Source organism: Canis lupus, chromosome 14 (genome assembly GCF_003254725.2).
Source record: "Canis lupus dingo isolate Sandy chromosome 14, ASM325472v2, whole genome shotgun sequence".
Taxonomy (NCBI): domain Eukaryota; kingdom Metazoa; phylum Chordata; class Mammalia; order Carnivora; family Canidae; genus Canis; species Canis lupus.
The window spans coordinates 41,123,428-41,145,506 of record NC_064256.1 but is presented as its reverse complement, the minus strand read 5'-3'; the positions used below and the strand labels follow the sequence as shown (position 1 = coordinate 41,145,506).

The 22,079-nt window shown below is 43.6% G+C and overlaps 1 protein-coding gene across 1 annotated transcript in view; it reads left to right on the top strand.

The window, feature by feature from the left end:
* Positions 1-294: 294 nt before the first annotated feature.
* The window catches only part of JAZF1 (JAZF zinc finger 1), a 336,562-nt gene continuing 314,777 nt past the window's right edge, over positions 295-22,079 (top strand). The window contains exon 1 of the mRNA XM_025464472.3: positions 295-662. Coding sequence (XP_025320257.1) covers positions 548-662 — 115 coding nt within the window. The 5' untranslated portion in view covers positions 295-547. The remainder of the gene's footprint in view (positions 663-22,079) is intronic.

Here is a 22,079-nt window from a genome sequence, read left to right as displayed (position 1 = left end):
GGGCGGGATGCGCGTGTAATGAATAGATGTGTATGTATCACGAGTGTCATAGACAAGCGAGGGAGCTCCAAGCAGCTCGCATGTATCGCCAACTGTGGAGGGCAGGCCGAGGGGGATAAAGTTGGTGGCAGGAGCTCGCAGGTGAGGCCTCGGTCCGGGAGCCGCGGTCGGGGCCGCACAGCTGTTGCCGCGCGCCCTGGTCCCTCCTCCCAGCTGCGGCGGCCTCCCCGCCCGCGCCCGCGCCCGCGCCCGCCCCCGCCCCCGCGCTCCCGCCGCCGCCGCCGCCGCCGCCGCCGCCGCCCTCGCCCTCCGCCTCCCGCCTCCCGCCGCTCCCGGTCTCTCCTCGCTCTCCGCCGCCGCGCCGGCCCCTCTCCCTCCGTCCCGCTCTCTCCGCTCCCCTCACCCCGCCTCTCTCCCCCTCCCCCAGCCCCTCCTCTCCTCACCCCACCCTGCCTCCCTCCCTCCTCCCTCCTCCTCCTCCTCCTCCCTCCGCCCGCCGGCCCGGCGCTCGCAGAGCCGACACCAGGGGGGCTCTCGATGTAGCACCATGACAGGCATCGCCGCCGCCTCCTTCTTCTCCAATACCTGCCGATTCGGGGGCTGCGGACTCCACTTCCCCACCCTGGCCGACCTCATCGAGCACATCGAGGACAACCACATCGGTAAACGGCCCGGGGGTGGGCGGGGGTGCCCGGCGCGCGGAAACTCCTGCCCAGGCGAGAACCCCAGAATGGCCAGGGGCGGCGGGGAGGGAGGGCGTGTGCGGGCGCGGGGCGCGGGGCGCGGGGTGCGGGGGCGCCCCGAGGTGCGGGGCCGGCGGCCGGCGGGGCTGCGGGGTCCCGGGGGGCGTGCGCGCCGGCGGCGGCCAAGTGGTGGGAGCGGGGCTGCGCGGCGGCGGGGGCGGCGGGGGCGGCGGGGGGCTGCGGCGGGGCGGGGGCGCGGGGCGCGGGGCGCAGGGCGCGGCGGCCGGGCGCCGGGCGGGGGCGCGGAGTTAGTTGGCCCGGGGGGCGGGGGCGGGGGCGGGGGTCGGGGGTCGGGGGCGGGGGGGCGGGCGCTGCACGCCGCCCGCTGCTTCCGCCCGGGCTCGAGCTGTCAGGGCTCGGCGGCGGCTGCAGCGGCCGGGAGGTGGGAGCGGGGCGGGGGGCGGGGGTGGCTCCACCGCGGCAGCCATTCCGCTTCCTCCTCCCGCCGCCGCCGCCACTGCGTCCTGTCAGCGCGGGTTGCTAGGTGTGGTGCGTCGGGAGGGGGCGGGAGCCCGGGCCGCGGGCGGAGGACGCGGCTGCAGCCCCGTCTCCCCGCGCCGCGGGCTCGCTGGGCGCGGCGGGGGACGCCGGCCTGGGCAGCCGGGCACCCGCGCACCCTCCCCGGCCTGGCGCGGACGCCGGGGCGCGGCGGGCGGAGGTCCCGGGGGCGCCCGCGGGCCGCGCCCAACGCCCCGGGCCGGGCGTCCGCGGAGGCCCCCGCGGCTGTGTCTGCTGGAGAGCGATCCCCGGGGGCGGGGGCGGGGGCCGGGGCCGGGGCCGGGCATCCAGAGGCGCCCCGCTCGGAGATTTGCCTTTCAAATGGTGCTAGGCCCGAGGGGCGCCGGCTGCGCCCGGGAGCGGCGGCGGCGGCCTGCGCGGAGCCCGGGGCGCGGGGGACTCGCGGGCCGCGGGGGAGGGGCGCCGCCGCCTCCTCGCCCGGCCCGGGACCCCCCCCCGCCCCGCCCCGCCCCGCCCCGCCCGGGGCAGGGGGGCTTTCAACAAGTCCCTGAATTCTCTCGAGTCCCGGCACGCATTTACAGACTCCTCCTACCCGGAGTCCCTGCGAGGGGAGAGGGGTCGGGCTCCGCTGGCTCCGGCGGTCCAGCCACCTGCAGAAGGTGTGGCTGGCGCCCCCGAGTCGACTGTGCGGGCTGCAAGGTGCGGGGGCCGCGCGGTGCCCCATCGGGCCCGTCCGATCCCGAGGACCTGTAGATTAACCCCAGAAATTCATTCCCAAACGAATGCTGGGGAATTCATCCATGTGGATGCAACTCACGTTTCTGCAAAGTTGTGAGAATAAATCACGACTGCTGTGTATTTATGCAGGAATAAAATGAGGCCGAGCCTCCTGCCCCTTTGCTTAGGATAATGCTTTCTCTTTGCACACAGTGGGTGCCTAATAAGCGTTGATTGCTAGTTTAGCATAGGATAATGAAGGGCGGGGGCATCCGGAATGGGAAGGAATCATTGAAAATGTCTACCGAATGCCTTTCAACTGATAATCCTGATGAGTAAATTGTCCAGGTTTTGAGACCTAAAAAGTTTTAAGACGTCCGTACCCTCCATCTCCTCTGATAGAGGTGTGAGGGAAAACGAGGCAAGTTTTGGTCGTCTTGAAAGCAGGAATTTAATGGAGTAACAAATTTGCTGATTCATATCATCATTGAATAGCTGGAACCGAAGGTACTTACAGGATAAATCAGATTTTTCATGATGGGCAGTTTGAAGTAATACTAAAACCCCCGTAATGCAAAGCTCCAATGGAAATTTTGTCAGTTCAAGTTCCTTTCCTTTCAATAATAAATAGAAAATAATAAATACAAGCAAATAAATATGTCATTATATAAATATATAAATAAATAATGTTTCCCGACTTTGAGAGGGCTGCTATTGCATACCTCATTATTCACTTTCACTAAGAGTTACTTCAGGATAAACTATAATTAATGTAAGGTGAGTTCATAGTTTTTCCACATTGCCTGCCTACTTGGATGGGTGGTTAAAAGAAAATATCAGTTATATTTATTAAAATGTGTTAAAGGCAGTTATCCTTCTTGAGGATTTAGTTTGTAATCAATTAGATGATTTTAAATGGTTGGTGGTTCGAAAGAGCTTTTTAAGCTCGCAGGAATTGTCTTTAGCATTGGGTAAACATTTTTAAAGAGGGTTAAAGGTTCTGTAAATTTTCTGAAACTCAGCTTTTAAGTAATGGTCATCCCCAAAGGGCTACTCTTTTCTCTTAATTAAAATATTGAAGAATTAAGTTTATAACAATAGTTATGACTTCGGCACACTGTGTGGCAAGGCTAACAATGACTGTACTTTGGAATTAGTTTAAAACCAGCCAGCTTTATGGAAAATAAATGCTAAAATGGACAAGCACTTGAAATTCCCAGAGTGAAGAGACGAACTTAAAACTATTGAGCGCCTCTGCTGAGCAGAGGCCCTTTGCTTTTTAAAGATAGCCCCGAATGCACAAATAAGAATTGACCTCAAGAAGAGTAAAAACATCCTGATTAGTAGGCAGTGACACATAAATAAACTTGCTGAGGGGCATATGAGTGCAGATATATCAGACCAAGCATTTAGTGAAAGTTCTTTATGTGTGTTGTTAAGCGGTATTTATTGTTTGTGGTTCAGTCTGTAAAGTTTTGGAGGCAGATGGTTATTTTTCAGGTGTCCGTGTTATTGAGTGACCACATTAAAAAGGTGCATGCAAGGACCACTGAAAGATTTATTTTAATATTATCTTTGATTTTTTTCACAGAGCTTGTTATTTAGCAATCATAAAAGTATTAGAAATAATGCTTAGGTGGAAGTTCCATCTTGAGGACCATTCTGAGTTATTGCAACTTAACCACTAGTCAAAATCCTTAAGCCAGCAGTGACATGAAGGTCTGTGGGACTATGGCCTGTTTCTTGCTTGACAGATTTTTCAAGGCCTTTGGTGTGCAAGGCCCATAGTTTTCATTATAATTGTAAAGCTTAGTGCAGATTAATTAAGAACATCAAGTGGCAAATAGCTGCTGTCTGTTCTGTTAAAATGTGCATTTAGCTGTTTTTTACCTGTACCCATAGGAACAAGGATTTGGGGCTGTGGAGCCAAGGGAAGTGTGATTTTTTTTTTTTTACCCCTATTCTCTGTCTTTGCTCACTTCCTCCTAGAAGAGCACAGCACTTGCATTTCCGTGTTGGTCCTTGCCTTTCTTCTCTGGTCTAGTACTGGAGCACCTGTCTCCATGTACAACCCTGGTATCCCAGCTGAAGCCGTCCCCTCAACTTGAATTACCTAGAAATCCCATAGCCCTGCAATTGTGAAGTGTTTCTCAGTCAGCTTTGCTCTCCATTCATTCATAGCCCAGCTCCGTTTCCTGGAGACGGGAAAAGCTGATCAAGATTTGTTTGCTTCTTACTGTGAGTAGATACTTGAGTTTGTAGAAACACTCTTGACATGCACATCCTAGATAGGTAAAGCTAAACTGGTAACTAGGCATCACAGAAACACCAAGGGCACTAAATTTAGCACTGAAGGTCAATGTCACAGACTCATGAAATGCCTGCTCTGTCTGTGCATCTCAGTGCTGGGAAATCTTTTTTGGCTTTTGGTCTCAGAAAGGGAAGGATTCCTGGTAGATTTGATTGTCTGGTACATTTGTAAAAGTACCTCTGCTTATTAAGTTTATTTATGTAATAATACATATTTAAATACATATTTATCTGTTTTGTGCTAGGCATAGTTCTAGGCCCTTGGTATTTTTTGGTGAACAAAGATCCCAACTTTGGAGAATTTATGTTCTAGTGGTGGGAGATAGTAAATAATCACCATAAAAATAAATAGGATATTGAAAGGTGGTTATGGAAATAGATTAGAGCAAGGCTAAGGTGGATTGAGAGGAGGAAGTGTTACAATTTTTAATTGGTTGATCAGGGTATGGTCACTAATCCAAAGAAGCTAATCCAAAGGTGATCCAAAACTTTCACAGAAGGAAGTTATCCATAAGGACATACAGGGAACATCAGGATCCAGGTAGAGGGAACAGACAGCACAAAGGCCTGGAGGCAGACCACACCTCTTAAACTGAAACAGAGAATCTGACCTAATTCAGTTATTCTTGTGATGGTACTGAACTAAAAGGTCATATAGAACATTCCACAGATGTTGGGAGCCTCAGCTTTGCTATCATTGTCTCAGATTTTCCTGTAGAGGCCACGTTAGGAGATGAAATATTGTTGACCTACTATCTTGCAGTAGCTAAGACTTGGGTTTTGTTTTGCTTTTTGTTTTAAAATATTTTATTTATTTATTCATGAGAGACACAGAGAGCAGAGACACAGGCAGAGAGAGAAGCAGGCTCCCTGCGGGGAGCCCAATGGGGGGACTTGATCCCACTATCCTGGGATCACAACCTGAGCCAAAGGCAGACACTCAACCACTTAGCCACCCGGATGCCCCGATTTGGTGGTTTTTGACCTTGAACGTCAGCAGGTTTCTTGTGAGTTTCTATTCCTTAGTTTCCTCATTTCCAAAACCAAGGTGATAAATCCATGCAGCTTCATTTCAGAGGGTAGGTTTGTAAACCACCTAATTAGTAAAGATCAAATTCCCTGGGAAGAAAAGTAAGGTAGTTACTGTACTGCCAATAATGTAGAATTTGGCTCTAACAATAGTTTAGTAAATATTTGCATTATCTTCTTAAAGTAGCACCATAGTGTGCTAAATAGATGGCTATATATATAATAAGTAGCAGGTCCTTTTTATTCCCACTTTATAGGTGAGCAAACGGAGGCATAGAAAGGTTATCAAACTTGCTTTAAGTTTGGCCATGGCTGGCCAACTGTGGACTGGAATTTGGATTTCAGACTGGTAGCAGAGCTGGGCCTATGCCAAATTGCCAAATGAGTGATGAACTCTACTCTTCCTCTAGACACAATTGGTCTGTATTTCCACCTTCAGAAAGTAGCTCTGAGCTCTTGAAGTGAGGATCACCTGAGAGGCAGCATAGTGAACACAGCATGTTTGGGTTTGAATATACACCTCGGATAATTGCCGGTCATTTGACCAGGGACAAATGGCGTAACAACACTGTGCCTCAGTTTCTGCCTCTGTACAATGAGGATGGTAATAGCACCTCCCCCATGCAGTGGCTAGGAGGATTAAGTGAGCTAATAAGTGTAAAGTACTCAATTACAGTACAATCACCCAATTTATTGCCATTTTGTGTATTTACCTAATAAGTATGTTTGTAATCCTGCTATGAAAGTCTACAGTAGAGGTTAACAGAATGTGTGTTGTGTCCATCTACCGCTATGTGAAACCATCAGGCCCTTCCCAGGAAAGGTTGAGAATAGGAAATGAGAAACCCTTCTGCAGCATTGGGGTTGCAGACTCTGGTCACTTTCTGTTCTCTGTGGCCACAGGTACTTCAGATGCTGGCGGAGGCCTTTGCCACTGTGGACTGGAAAGTGGTGTCAGGGCCAGTGGCTTCCAACATGGCCTTTCCTGGTAGCCTGTATTTATTTGGAAAAACCCAGGATTAGAAAGAAGCACTGTGCTTTGAGCTTGTGGGCACATTCTTTATGAGGACATTTCCTGTGGGGAGAAGGAATGACTGAATGAGTAAATGAATGAATGAAAGGCTTGTCACTGCCTGCCCAGCTCTTTGCCTGCACCCTGTGGCTTGCCGGCAAGATGCCCTGCTGCTCCCTCCCACGGTTCACAAGAAGGGCCCAGGTACACAGCCACGCGAGGTTTCAAGTGCATGTGTGTGTGTGAGTGCATGTACAGACCATCCACGATGTGGGGGAACCCGAAATCTAAAACTTCGTAGCCTTCTCCAAAACAGTTTTCCATTTAGCCAGTTCTCAGCCGTAAACAGTCCTGTCCCCCTTTATGGAACATTGCTGGTGAACGTTCTGTCTCATAGATTTCACAAGCCTCTGATTTTTTTTTTCTTGTGATAGTGTCCATGTTTTCTGATGTGTGACTGAGATGCACAGACAGAAAAACTGCCTGCAACTGACTGACTGGGTTGGCCAAAGCCTCCATATTTGGAAAATAGCTTCCTTTAGATGGCTTGTACTTTGGAGACCTCTCCCACCGTGACAATACTAGAGATGCAAACTGATGGGCTGTTTGCAGGAAGCCTGATTCTTCCCCACTGATGACAGTGAAGAAGCCTCAAGGCTGGAGCAGGCTGGTGACACTTGATGAGAGGGCCTTTCCTAGCATTGTCTCGAAGCCAGAGGCCTTGTGTTTTAGACTGAGATCTGAGAGACAGGACAATGCTATCAACCCCCTTAAATATCCTCCCTTTTTTCCTGGCTTTTGCTTTTAGAACAAGAACCGTACCCCACATTTCTTTACATTTCTCTCCCTCCATCCCATCCTTACTCCTGCCTGCAGATTTTGACTGTGCTGACATGGACTGGATGCTTCTGAACTTGCTGGATTTAAAAGAACACATTTTGTTTCATGATGAAGTAATACATTTGTTCCATGTTGATCTTGCTCAAGTGTTGAATAGCACATGTTGTTTATTTAAAATCTGAAAATCAGAAACTGCAAATGTCAGAAATTTATTGAATGTTTGTTTGGAAATGAGCAAGCCTTTCAATTGTAAGATGCTAAATCGATTTAAAGAAAATTCTCTCTTCCCCCTTGCACTAAATGCTGCAATGTTGCAGTGGTTTTCACCTATTATTTATTTATTTTTTAAAGGCCAGCTGCAAGCAGGGACTGCATTAATGGATGTTCTCTTTGAGGATGAAGTCTTCCCAGTAGCTCTCTCTCCACTCTGGCAGGAGTCAAAGCGACTGTTCTTGGGTCACTAACTCCAGACTCTCTGTCCAGCATTGATAGTCTCCTAATGGCAGAGTGGCCCTTGCCTGGTTCAGCCGCTGGCCTCCCAAAGAAAGCCCTGTTCATTGTCTGCCAGGCTATAATGGTGACTTTCTTCTGAGATGGACCTCTTTGAAGGGACAAGATCCAGATGCCATGTTCTAATTATTAACATGGCACATCTCACTGTTTTGTTTTTTTTTTTTTGGTATTATATAGAGAATTAATATATAGATAACTACAGATAAATGACATATACAGTATATAAAATACATATGTGTGTATAATACATATCTAAATAATCTATTTTTACATGTATGAATATCTCTACACCCACATGGATATATGTGTGTACATATATGTGTGTGTGTGTATTTATATGTGTGTTTATAATACATATATACATTTATATCTTTACTTACTCTGTGTCCCCACTGAGCAGGGAGCCTGATGTAGGACTCTATCCCAGGACCCTGGGATCATGACCTGAGAAAAGGACAGACCCTTAACTGAATGAACCACCCGGTGCCCCTACCATACACATTTTTGAGTGTTTACTATATGCTAGTTCTTAAGACACTACTTCCTTGTTTCCAAGGAATTGAAATGTATTTGGAAAGATCAGATATATACAGACTGAGATAAATGATGAGTAATAGAGACCATAGAGGCAGATTTATTGTGAAGCTAATGAAGCTCAAGCCCTGAGGCCCCACACTTGTATAATCCATGTTTCACCATTGATGAATACTCGCCTAGGACCCACAGAGTCCTTTCCAAGGTCCTGGAGGAGCCCTAGCAGTATGTGCAGTCCTGTGTTCTTAAGATCATAACGTGTTGTAAAATTTGAAAAAGCAAGATTAACAGCAGTTGGCTAACAGTTTTCTTTTCTACTCTGACTTCCCTTCTGTATCATATCTCTTTGAGTTCAGTGACTTGGGAGTTGAGAGTATTTTTGAGATATAGCTAGGGAGAAGTTGAATTTGGGACATACTTAGTTTGGGTTTAGTGGTATACATTTCTATGATTCATGTCATTTCTGTGTCTGAGTTATTCATAGCCATCCAAATATGGGAATCACTTCCCAGGAACACCTGTCCACTGTGCTGGCTCACCTGGGGCCCTTACACAAAGGGGTGGGGCCGAGGTGGTATTGTAGTATAAATGTGTACTATATCTATCAGTAGGAATTAGTTTGAAATGTATGGAAGAAGCTAGTCTGGAAAATTCTTTTGTTTGTTAAATGTGTAAAATTCTAAGTAGGGAGTTCAGTTCTTATCTAAGTTACCACGGAAGTTCCTTCTGTTAGGAATATACTCAGTAATGCAATATAACATGTAATATATAATATCACATATTATATATTATGTTATTTATATATTATAAAATTATATATAATTATATACAATACAATGTGAGATATTAGTATACATTTATAAATGCACTATTGTTTTTCATAGAAATTCTGCTTTTAAGTTTCTTGCTCATTTGATACAAGTGTGTGTGTATCAACAACAAAAAATATTGGCAACAAAGTGGTTAATGAATGTCTTTATGTTGATAAAGAATATCTGAAGTCAGTCAAGTCTTTCATTTACAAGAAAGCTTGAAAATGCCCTGAATTCTTGTGGTTCATATATAAAAGAAAGTTAATAAAGGTGTTTACAAGTTTGCCAGTGATCCTAAAAACGTATACGGCTTTACCAAAAAGGAGCTGTGAGGCTAAAAGTAACTTTTCTGAATTATCAATAATTAAAAATAAGTACTGATCACCCACACTTGGGGAAAGACTGATTTATGTTTGCACCTTATAGAAAATTATATTAATAAAAATCATTGTCATATGAGAAGTAACCAAAGAATATGAAGCCCAAAAGAAGTATTTATAGCAGTGTATCAGGTGGTTAATTCACATACTGGTTTCTTATTCTGGATATTGATTTTGTGATGTTTTGGTAATGTTAGCTTTTAAAATTTTGTATTTTGTTGTGATTTCTTAATCTAAATAAATGATAATTGTTGTAATCATTTTGTATTTGTAACTTTTTTTTTTTTTTCCCATATAAAGTCTAAAGCTGCAGGCCTCACAAAACATGGATCCATTTCTTGGTACCAGTTAGGGAGTCACTACCTTGTGCTAGAGATTGTATTAACCAATTTTCATACAATATTTAATTCACCCTCATTTTAGTCTATGAAATAAACATTACCCTATCCTAGAAGTACTTCCAGTTTGGAGTTAAATATACTACTATAGTAGTTAAATACATTATCTAGTGAAATATGAACCAGAATGTTTATTTTGGTAAGGTTATAAAACAGAAATTTTTTCCTTCAGAACAAAAAGCCTCTCTTACCTCAGAAAATAGCATTATTATCATTGGCCCTTCCATGTTTGTCCTGTGGCACCTGCTCACCATACTTCCATGTAATCACTTGTATACTTTGCCTCCCACCAAAGTACAGCCCCTTCCTGGAGGATGGGCCTGGTCATGTTCATAGCCTCTTCCTCAAGAAATGTTTTCAGAAATGAAATGAAAATAAAAATTGAGAAATGCTTTGGATGTTGAGAACAGTAAGTTCCAAGGTAACTTTGGGTGGTGAAAAACATCTTTGAAGCTAATCTTCTTTGGAAGTGTGTATGTATATATATGAGGAATAATATGTTTATGTGCTCAGATGTATATATGTATGGCAGACACAAATAACAGTTATGCAGCTGGCCCAGGGGGTTTATATTAAGGGAATTTGAAGAAGACTTTCTTTTTTTTAGGGAGATATGAAAAAGAAATCCATGTCTTTATTTTCACAGTTGGGAATTGAACTTGTTTAGGCTTGTTCCATGTTGAGGATATTATAAAGCTTAAGTTAAATGATTTCTTGCCTTACCTACCATATGTGGTTGCCTAGAACATTCTAGGACTTAATGCTAGGACAAAAGCATATGTTGCTTCCTCTTCCCCTTTTTCCTGGGGCAGTTTGGTATAAAGGAGGCTGGGGGCTGGGGTCAGGAGAAGCTTGGACTGTGAAGCAGGACAGAACCAGATTTTTTTTTTAAGATTTTATTTATTCATGAAAAAGAGAGAGAGAGACAGAGAGAGAGAGAGGCAGGCAAAGACACAGGCAAAGGGAGAAGCAGGCTCCATGCAGGGAGCATGATGTGGGACTCGATCCCGGGTCCCCAGGGTCACACCCTGGGCAGAAGGCGGCACCAAACCGCTGAGCTATCTGGCTGCCCCAGAACCAGCTTTTTTTAAAAAAAAATTATTTACTTATTCATGAGAGACACAGAGGCAGAGGGAGAGGCAGGCTCTGTGCAGGGAGCCCAGTACAGGACTCCATCCCAGGAACCTGGGCTCACGCCGTGAACCGAAAGCAGACGCTCAACCACTGAGCCACCCAGGTGCCCCCAGAACTGGATTTTGAATCTTGAATCCAACTACCTTTTAGCTTTTTTAATTTGGACAGTTCTGACAGTCTTCTTGTTTGTATAGAATAGTAACAACAGCTACTGTTTATTAAGCACCTACTAGTGAGGTACAGGCAAATTGCTTTTTATGCATTGCTTAAGAATGCCACATTTGTCCCATTTGACATGAGACATAGGCTAAGACATAGAGCAAATAATGTAGCTTATAGTACACAGCCAGTAAAATGCTCAGGGAAGTAGGCTTTGCTCTCAAGTGTCCTCCTGTGCCTTAGTACCTGCTTATACAGCCTTAGTTGTGCCCCAGTACAAGATATTTACATTTTAATAAAAGGCTCTTGTATGCCTGAGTGTTACTCATACAGAAGAAACGTTGGATTTCCAAAGGCAGCAATTTGGATTGTTGGGGAGATACTTTGATGTGTTCTGGTAGAAATAGAAATGTTTACAAGGGCACTGGGCTGGCTCAGTCAGTTAAGCGCCTTTTGGATTTGGCTCAGGTCATGATCTCATGGTCATGAGATCGAGCCCCATTTCAGGCTCTGTGCTGAGCTGAGCTTTGGGATTGTCTCTCTTCTCCTTCTGCTGCTCCCTGCCCTCCCTCCCCCACCCTGCACATGCACATGCTCTCTCTCTCTCTCAAAAAAAAAAAAAAAAAAAAAAAAAAAGAAAGAAAGGAAGGAAAGAATGAAAGAAAGAAAAAATAGAAATGTTTCCAGACTACTGAAGAAGAGGTTTATGGTGATTGGGAGGGTCCATGAACATCCATCATCAATAACAGCAATGGAAAGAATAATTTGGCAGTTTTAAAGTGGTTGTAATTATCGAATTGTCTAAAGGTGCTAACTAGTTTTCCCTCCCTCCCGGATACTTAATTATCTGGGGATGGGAGACTCACCTCACGCTATCCCACACAAACTTCTCTTTTACTTTAGATTTCCAAATGAAAGTATTAGCATTATGTTTAGGTATGTTAATTAGAAAATTTGTTTGGACCAATGATAACTACCAGGACCCAGCTATAAGCAGTGTGACTGAAGAGCTGAAACCCGGACACTTCCCTAGTGTCCTTCATAGAAAGAGCATTTTTCAGGTCATAATACTTCATCACCAAGCCTTAAACAACTGGTGCAGGAGCACATCTGGACTTAAATTGAAGCACCATTTTTCTTACCTAAATCATTCAGCAAGAGTCTCTTGAATGCTAATTCAGCTGTCTGATTGTCAGTACAGGGTGTAATTATATAAGTAATGGCAAAAGCAGAGAAATCTGTAAAGACATTTGTACAGCTTACCATTAAGTAAACTGAACACCATGGTAAGAAGCATCAATGAGCATAAATTATTAAGCCCATGCTTCTTCAAGTATCAAACATCAAATGAAGGAAATGGGGTATTGAAGTTTCTTCATAAGCTAAGTACATATTACAGAAAGCCTTTACCCCAGAAATTCTAGATGAACTTCTCTAGGCCTCTCCTTTCTTCAGTTAATCTTACTTTATTGAGCCCACTGACAGGCCGGTGGACTGTGAACTAAAATTCTTCTTCAGGGCTCAGCAGATATTTCACAGGCATTTCATAGGCTCCAAGCAATCTATGGACAGTTTCAATTTTAAATCTGTACTGAGTAGATCTTTTGATAGGATATTTCTGACACTAGACATCTGGAGTTTGGCACCAACTCATTGGTTGACAGTGTATGCTTTAAATAATGTCTCAATGGTCTGCCTGAGTTGGAAACTCCCTTTTGTATGTTGGCCTCACTTCAGCCCTGAGCACTTTCAGCGGCCCACACCAAAATATCTGTTGTTTAAAGGGAACACCAGACAAGAAATTTGGTTAAGAGACATTAGATGTACATTTCACATCAGATGTTAGAATAAATAATATTTTGTCAAACCTGTAAAGATAATGGTACCTTAAGTACCATTTAATGTAATAAATATTGTAAAGTAATGAGGATTATTCTTATCTGTGGCTTGTGGCAGTCAGTCTTATTGATTTATAGGTCCCTGTATGGCAGTAGCTGACAACATGAGTTGTCATCAGAATCGCATGGGGGAGCCTGGAAAAGAGTAGGGTTACCTGGCTCCACCCCCAGAATTTATGATGTGATTGACCTGGGGTGGTCTGGGTCCAAGCACCTGTCAACGTTGATGCTAATTTGTTGTCAAAGTTGGGAACCCATTGGTTTACACTAATGGAATAACTAGTGGTGCAAAGATTATGGATTTTTTTTAAAAAGGGAATAATGCTTTTAAAAGTGTGTGACCTTTTTTTGGGTTTCAGTTCTGTAGGTGTTGTTTTTAGTTTTACTGGAGGCAAGTGTTCAGTGTAGAACAGTTTTGAAGATGTGATACTATCTCAGGTATGCACTCAGAGCAGAAATGCCCAAACTGGGAAACCTCTTTCCTAAACTTCTCAAAGTTGATGTACTCAGGATACAGTGTTTGTTTGTTAAAGATTTTATTTATTTATTCATGAGAGAGAGAGGCAGAGACATAGGCAGAGGGCGAAGCAGGCTCCCTGTGGGGAGCCCAATGTGGGACTTGATCCTGAGACCTCGGGATCACACCCTGAGCCGAAGGCAGATGGTCAACCACTGAGCCACCCAGGTGCCCCAGTGTTTTGAATGAAATGACCGTATTCATTCGATGTAATTGGGAGTGCTGGGGACTCTGGCAAACCAGAAAGAGACCTTGCTTTGCTTACAAAGGCAGCTGCTACTCACCTGCAGTCCAGTGTTATTAGGTTTGGAGTATAGGCATCTGTTAGCATATCCTTGTCCTTATTTGGGAGAGAGAAGCTAGGAACTAAGATTTTTACATAAAATCTAGCTTATAATTTTGTTTTGTTTTTATTTTTATTATTATTATTTTTTTAATTTTTATTTATTTATGGTAGTCACACAGAGAGAGAGAGAGAGAGAGGCAGAGACACAGGCAGAGGGAGAAGCAGGCTCCATGCACCGGGAGCCTGACGTGGGACTCGATCCCGGGTCTCCAGGATCGCGCCCTGGGCCAAAGGCAGGCGCCAAACCGCTGCGCCACCCAGGGTTCCCTTTGTTTTGTTTTTAAATTTCCACTTCTTTTCAGGAAATGATTAACTGTTTTTTTAAAATGAAAACTTTGTGATTTCAAACTCTTCCTTTATACAAAATTCTAAAAAATGAGCCTTAATCCTAAAAATATATTAGGATCATTATTGGGTACATTTTCTTCTGCTGAGGAAAAGAAACAGGACCATCCTGCAAGTGTTCTTCGTGGCAAATAGGTGATTTCGAACAGATGGATTTGAGCACTGTATCACTGAAAAGTCAGAAGGAAACTTCAAGGTGATCTAGTCGAACTAGCTAATTCCATAGAAGAGGCCAAGGAGGTTAAAGTCATGAATGGGTAAGAGTGCTTGGCCAAGAGGAGCAGAGAGAGCCACAGTAGAACAGGGATCCAGCCTGTGGCTGTTGGAGCCAACTTACCTCACTTGGGATCCTGGCTTTGATCCTTCTGTCGAGTTTATAACCTCTCTGTGCCCCCTCCTTTTTTTTCATCTCTAAAATGGGAATACTAGTATGTATCTCAAGGTTTTGTGAGACACCATATTTATTTGGTGTGTTGGCTTTTGGAACTCTGGTGAATTCTGAAGGGAAGAAAGCTTTCCAGTGGGGCCCCCTTCATTGCCTTCTGGAGGAAGCTGTGTGGGAGGCTTTCCTGTGGAGTGAGTAGCTGTACTGCCCTGAACCCTGCTGGCTGTGTGACCTTGGCCAATGTTATTTAACTCATCTGGACCTCAACTTCTGTCAGATGAAGATAGTATTTATCTCAGAGTGTTCTTATGAGAATTAAATACAAACATGCATATGAGGGGCCTGGCGGCTAAGGAAGCATCCTGTAAATATTAACGCTAATATTGTTGTACCATCTTCCTGTATCCGTGATGATGCTGCCAGTGCCACATTCCGCAGATTCTTGTCCTCTTTATGTTTCCATAATATGATGGAAGTAGAAGAATCAACATAACATTACACATTTCTGTTTTTTGTTAAGCATTTTTACTTTGAGATATTTGATGAAATTTGATTTTGCTGGTAAGAGTTTTGGTTTGTATTTGTATAAGTCATACTGAGTGGTCATAGGAATCCATGAGCTGTTAAAACATTCCACACGCAAATTCTTGCTGTTTCAAAATATACCAGCCTTAATTTAGTATTGTTTATCCAGATTTAAGTTTTTGAGATGTTAGATCATGTGATTAGAAAAATGACTTCCATATTTGATAAATACAATTTTCCATTTGGGATAAAAGGCATTTTAAGAGTCTAGAGAGGTTTATTAAACTATATAAACAGAAAACATAATTTTTTCACGTTGTACCAAGTAAGCAATGGAAAGACAGGAGATGACTTTGTATGTATTGTTTGTAAAGATTTATTGTGAATCATTCGAAAGGATTTGTGGGGCTTTTATATAGCAGTCCAAAAATATGCCTATAGGAACCTAACCAGATGCCATGCTCTCCTGGTTAAGTGGCTGTGCATCTCTTTAATAACAGTCCTTGCAATGTCACATACTCAAATGCTGGGAGCTTCTCTGGGAAGTTCCAGACTAGGCCTTGTTTTAGAAGGTCGAGTGGCAATAGTTGAGTTGTGTACTGATTGCAGAGAATATTGAACTTCTTTGTTTCTAAATGGTATTTGACAATGACTGAAATCATTTTCAGTCCTACAGAATATGCTGCCAGTGGTTTTCCCCCTTTAAGAGTGTGCTGAGATCTGATAGAGTTCACCAGCTGGTCCAGGCTTCTGGGACTTATCTGTAGTTGAATAAGAAAAGAGTTTTCAACTCTATCATTCAGGGTTCCTTTAGTTATTTTCTTTCTCCCTCCCTGTGGATTTTATGCATTGAAAGATTTTTTTTTTTTCTGACAATCTGATTTAATAAGTAAATGCTTTCTTTTTCTGTTTTTTTTTTTTCTTCCATGAAGCAATTTCTAAGACTCCCCTTTATATATTTAGTAAATATTTATTGAGTGCAAACTATGCAGACACTGTCCAGGAGCTGGGGTACTGTAGTGAACCATACAGAATCTGTGCTCAGGGAGCAGTAAGAAAAAACACAAATCCATAAGATAACTTCAGAGTCATAAGGTGAGGATGGGAAGACATGTTGAGAGGCCTATTTGAGAGGTTTGGGATGGCCTCTGAGAGGAAGGCATCTCTGAAGGGACCTGAACAAAGTAGGGGCATGAAGGAGCCATTTGGGTCTCAGAGGGAAGAGTGTTCCAGGCAGAAGGACCAGCAAGGACAAAGGGTCAGAGCAAGAGTGTCTGGTGTGTTTGAGGACCAGCAACAAGGCTGGCTGGTGTAGTGGGAGGAGATGGAGAAAGGAGGAAGTGGTAGGGGACAGAATGGGAGCCACCATCAGGGCCTCCACATGAAGACCTGTCAGCCAGAGTCACCAAATGGAGTTAAAATAATTCCAGCCACGGGGAGCCTGGCTTGTACAGTCTTGGAATATGTGACTCTTGATCTTGGGGGGGTGAGTTCAAGCCCCACATTGGGGGTAGATTGTACTTAAAATTTTAAAAATCTTTAAAAAATTAATTCCAGCCTCAATAATGATGTAAGATGTTGTACAGGTTTATTATGGTTATAGTTTCCACTATACTTTCTGTAACATTTAGGTCACTCAGGGACTCCATTACTTCCTGCAAAGCTCCTTAGGGATCTGAGAAATTAACCAGCTCTAGATTTCTTCAAATCCAGTTCACTTTTTGTTCAATCCTAATATTTCAAAATCTATACTGAAATATAAATTTTTGACTAATATAATTCATGAAGCATTTGCTATTTTATTTTGGAGTAAAGTGAAAACAAGGATTATCAATAATCATGATATGTTAGACAATAATGTTTGGTACAGTTCCTAAACTCTGGTCACCTATAGATTTCTTTAAAAATATTTTTCAGTAGCTTCATGAAATCTTGCATAGATTTTAGTGATGGGGGTATTGGCAGAATTGTTGGTGAGGGTAAGCTATGGGGAGAAGAGAGGAGAGGATGATCTTGGCAATAGTAACTTAAAACATATTCACAGAAGGGCAGAAAGGTTACTGAGGGAGATTATAGGGACCATGAGCCTAAAGGTATTATTTCACCATCAGTACCTTTTCTATTCTGAAATTTTAGTATTTTATAGGTCTCTTCCATGAAAAATAGATCCTGGTTTCTCTCCCACATCTGTATCATATGGGGAGACATTAGCATAAACATTTCACTGTCAAAATGAGCTTTTGTATTTATTGAGGATCTATGATCCTGTTCTCTACATTCTAACCTGCCAGTATCTTTTTTCAAGTAATTGAGAAATGGTGTGTTTTTGGTGACAGGATGCCAGTGCAGTCTGAGGGAATAATCACAGTGTGCTTTACCCAGAAATATATAGATTTGTACCTGTAATTTAGCCTTTTCCAGTTGATAGGAAATGATGATGCCATTAGTCAGCTATTGCCGCAGTAATATAGTATAACAAATTATCCCAAAACTCATTGGCTGTCAACAATAAGCAATTATTCCCATGTTCTATGGCCTACAGAGTGATTCAGCTGGGTGGCTCTGTCAACTTATCTATGCAGGTTGGGCACAAGCCAGCTGACATGTGTTCATTTTGGGGACCAGGCTGAAGGGCCAGCAGCTACTAGGGGCATGTTCTCATGGTGGACCACTGGAGCACAAGTGCAATACCAAACCAAGGAAGCTCAATAAAAGGCCTCTATTCATGTCATGTCCATAATGTTCCTTTAGCCAAATCAAGTCATGTGGCCAAGCCCAGAATTGATAGAGCAAGGGAGGGGGAGAGATGTGAGCAAACAGTAATCCATTATCACAGATACCGCTTATTAGAAATAGAAAAAGTCCAAAAGGATTTGAAATTTAATACAGAAATATAAATTTCCCCTTAAATGATTATAATACTGTGTAAACATTAGATTACTGTCCCTACACCTTCCTAGAGAATGTGGGAAGCATATATTGGGATTTCCCAGTAAGGAATGAATAAGCATTTCACACAGGGAAAGTAAGACTTAAAGAAAGTAACAACAAGGGTGCCTGCCTGGCTCAGTTGATAGACCATGTGACTCTTAATCTCAGGGTTGTGAGTTCAAGCCCCACAGTGAGTGTGGAGCCTACTTAAAAAAAATTTTTTTTAAAAGAAATTAAAAAGAAAAGTAACAAGCAGTTAAAATTATTTTTCCTTAGTCATAAAAAAACGGGGAATCTCCTCTGGTTAGGGATGAACCTTTTCCATTCTGAGGTTATGTAAGAATCCAAAGACTTAGGGTGACTTAGTCAGTTAAGTGTCTGCTTTCGGCTCAGGTCATGATCTCAGGGTCTCCTGGGATCCAGCCCCACATCGGGCTCCCAGTTCAGTGGGGAGCCTGCTTCTTCTTCTCCCTCTGCTGCTTCCTCTGCTTGTGCTCTCTCTATTGCTCTCAAATAAAATCTTAAAAAAAAAGAATCTAAAGACTTTAGGGGTGCTTGGGTGGCTTAGTTGGTTAAATCCAACCCTTGATTTCAGTTCAGGTCATGATCTCAGGGTGTGAGATTGAGCTTGTGTGGGGGCTCTGCACTGGGTGCGGAGTCTGCTGAAGATTTTCTCTCTCCCTCTGCCCTCCCCCCATCCCAGCACCTCCTCACCCTTCCCCCTGCTCTCTCTCTGTCTCTAAAAAAAAAGGAACGAATGAACAAAAGAATTCAAAGACTTTAATTTGGGTGGCCCCATATGCCTGTCTTCTAAGTTCCTGAGCTGTTTGGCAAGGCTGACCCTAACTATAATGCCTTTTCCCAGCACAGAATGCTTCAGAGAAGCTTTGGAACTGCCTTGTGGGCTGGATCTTAGGACACTTCTGTTCCCCAGTTCCAAACCATTGTCCCAGAGGATGGGAAAGGGCTGACCTGCCAGTCTGAGACCTTTCCAACTTTACTGTACATCACACCTTCTGGTGGCTGAGGGAATGGTCACTGGTATCAGACACTCCAGGTTCTGGGTGGGCTGCTCTGTGACATTGGGCAACTTACTAAAGTATAATTTTCTCATTTACAAAATGAGAAATGTGATACCTACCATAGAGGGCTGTTATGAGAGCTAAGTAAGTGGTGAGTCCTAGCACAGTGTCTGGCACATGTTAAACATTTAATAAATAATGAGCTGATGCTGTTAATGCTTTATTATTATGTGGTGTAACAGGTACTACAGACGACATTCCATTATTCTTTAAGTATGTCTGTGTTTCCTTACTGGATTGTAAGCCTCCAAAAGGCATGATTCATGGCTCTGTGTTTCATCTCCGTGTCCTCATTCTGCAATAGCACCAAGTTTATGATGTAGGAACGTAAACTGATATTGACTGAATTGTATCCAGACAAGTATCCTCTACCATAAAGCCTTTAGCTCCAAGGACTAGATTAGATTATTCCTAAAAACAGAGTTAGTCATTCTTTTTTTTTTTTTTTCCACTTTCACATTTTGCTTAGAAATAAAGAGTTCTGAAGCCATAGGAATGTAAAGGTTTTGAGTTAGTTCCATTCTTTGCCTTTAATCAGACACTTTGTACACACTAAAGGAAGCTGTGGCTTCTTTGTTATAACAGAGCAGTTGAAAACAGTATGGAGGCTGATCTTCATGGTGTGTCTACAAGATTTAAAGGGCATTTAAAGAATAGTGTGTTCTCCTAGTCTAACTCCTGTCCTAACCCCTGAATTGGCTCTCAAATTGCGTCTGTGATTTTTTTATCATCAACTTGTTCAAAAGTATTATAAATTTTCAGCTTAGTCATTTCTCCCAAGGAGTGGACATGCCAGGTTAAAGACTCAGCTATTGTTAGCAAATAGGCCTGACATTACATAGATGAAAGGTCCAGGGAATTTATTTTTCTTTCCCATAAGGATCTGGGCTTATGGATCTAGCTGGCAGGCCACTCAGCTCCATATAATCTTTAAGGGCTTCAAGTTCATTCCATCTTGTTTCTCTGCTCTCCTAAAGTCTACTCCTCTGCTATATGGTAAAAGCTGAGTTCTCTAGGGTCCTTCCCTGAGGATGAACCTTTGTATTCATTTTAGGAGAAAGGAAAAGAAGGTGGAGGATTGCACTTAAACAATGTGTTATGGACAGGGGCTTCGATGGTAACCCGTCATTCCACCCCTGTTCCATTGGTGAGAACTTAATCGCATGGCTGCTTGTAGCTGCAGAGACACTGGTGCTGTAGCCCCCAGTGAGGCCTAATGAGAATGGTTTACTGTGGGGAATGGAAGGGCCTAATTTGGGTTCCCACCTGAGACCAACAAGTAAGTTTGCTTTTGAGAATTTTGCTTTTGTTGATTAGCTAATATATATTCTAGTAGTTGAATGCAGAAAGAGGGCAGCCCCGGTGGCTCAGCAGTTTAAGCGCTGCCTTCAGTCCAGGGCGTGATCCTGGAGACCCGGGATCAAGTCCCACATCGGGCTCCCTGCATGGAGCCTGCTTCTCCCTCTGTGTCCCTGCTTCTCTCTCTTTCTCTGTGTCTCTCATGAATAAATAAATAAAATCTTAAAAAAAAAAAATGAATGCAGTAAGAGTGGGTGTTTATAATAATAATAGGATTTACAATACATTGAGCTCCAAATATAGGACTCACAATTGAATGTATTCTCTCATTTGACTCCCTCAGGAAGGCCTTGAGGGGTGTTCTGTTGTTAGCTGCATTTTTAGGTCAAGACATTAAACCTTGAGGAGGGTGAGTAACTGTCAGCATTACACAGCCAGGCCTGCTTAACTCCAAAGCCTTCATCATACCGTTCTGGCAATGGTAGAGTCCTTAGGAATAGAGGGTAGCTATATACTGCTTCTAATTCTGGCTGCTATAGCTAATCAGTAGCAAAGGCTATCAGGAAAGGCAGTGGGTTCTCTGGAAATATTCAAGCCAGCGGCTGTATTACCCTCTGTTAGGGATTCCACAGAAGGACTTTGCCTTGCACTGTGGGTCGTGGTGAACTTCCGTGATTCTCCGTGAATGTCAAGTGCACTGCTTTCTGCGCTCGGTTTCTGCATGTCACCCATGCTCCTTCATTCCTATGACAGCGGTGAAGTCCTGTTAGCACACACATTGTGTACTTAATTAATAATGAGGAGGCACCTGGTAGCATGACACAAGAGGGGTCAGTAGTTGAGATTGGAGTTCTAGTGTGATTTAGAACGGTCGCATCAATCTTGAGTCTCCATTTCCTGGGGAGTAAAATATTTGTATTGAGCTTAATTACAGGTTTCCCAGGAGTGCTTCTTGGGGCTCTAGGATTTCTATAGAACTAGATAGTAGTTCTAATCCCTTCCATCCAGAGATTTGGGGTGTTCTTTTCTTAGATTAAAAATTTTTCAAGTTTAAAAGAAGTAAAAACCAAAGTGCTAATTATAGTGATGGTGGCTAATATTGAATGCCTATAGTATACTAGGTATTACTATGATTCCAAGTCCTTTACATGAATTAATTCACATATAAGGGTAGACCTATTACTATTCCTAGTTTACAGATGAAAGAGATGAGCTACGCCATAGATAAATAACTTGCCCTCTGTCACTCACTAAACGTAACCAGTTACTTTGAGATCTACAGTTTGAGATCTACAGCTACACTCTCAAGCAAGAATGAATGCTTTCTGAGGTTTCCTTTAGGTTTAAAGATGCTGTGTTGCATACAGACAACTCAGGAATTTGTCTTCTCCAAGAAAGACTCCTAAACCCACTCCCTCCCCTTCACTTGATCATAGTCAAAAGGCCAAGAAGCCATCCTACCTCCCTCTTGATAGTTAGAAGCTGAGTGTGAGTCCGAAAGGTCCATATCTTGCTGATAATTTCAGAAATCCTCCTATCTGCTCATCACCACCTGATGCAGTGTGAGGTTCTGTTACAATGAAGTTTCTGCATGGAGCTGCTTTGATAAATACACCAAAGTCTTCCTAAAACACAGCTGGCCCTGGGTGGGGGTGGGGGTGTCACTGCCACCTTCTCATGAGATGCTTTTGGTATGCAAGGAATGGCCTCC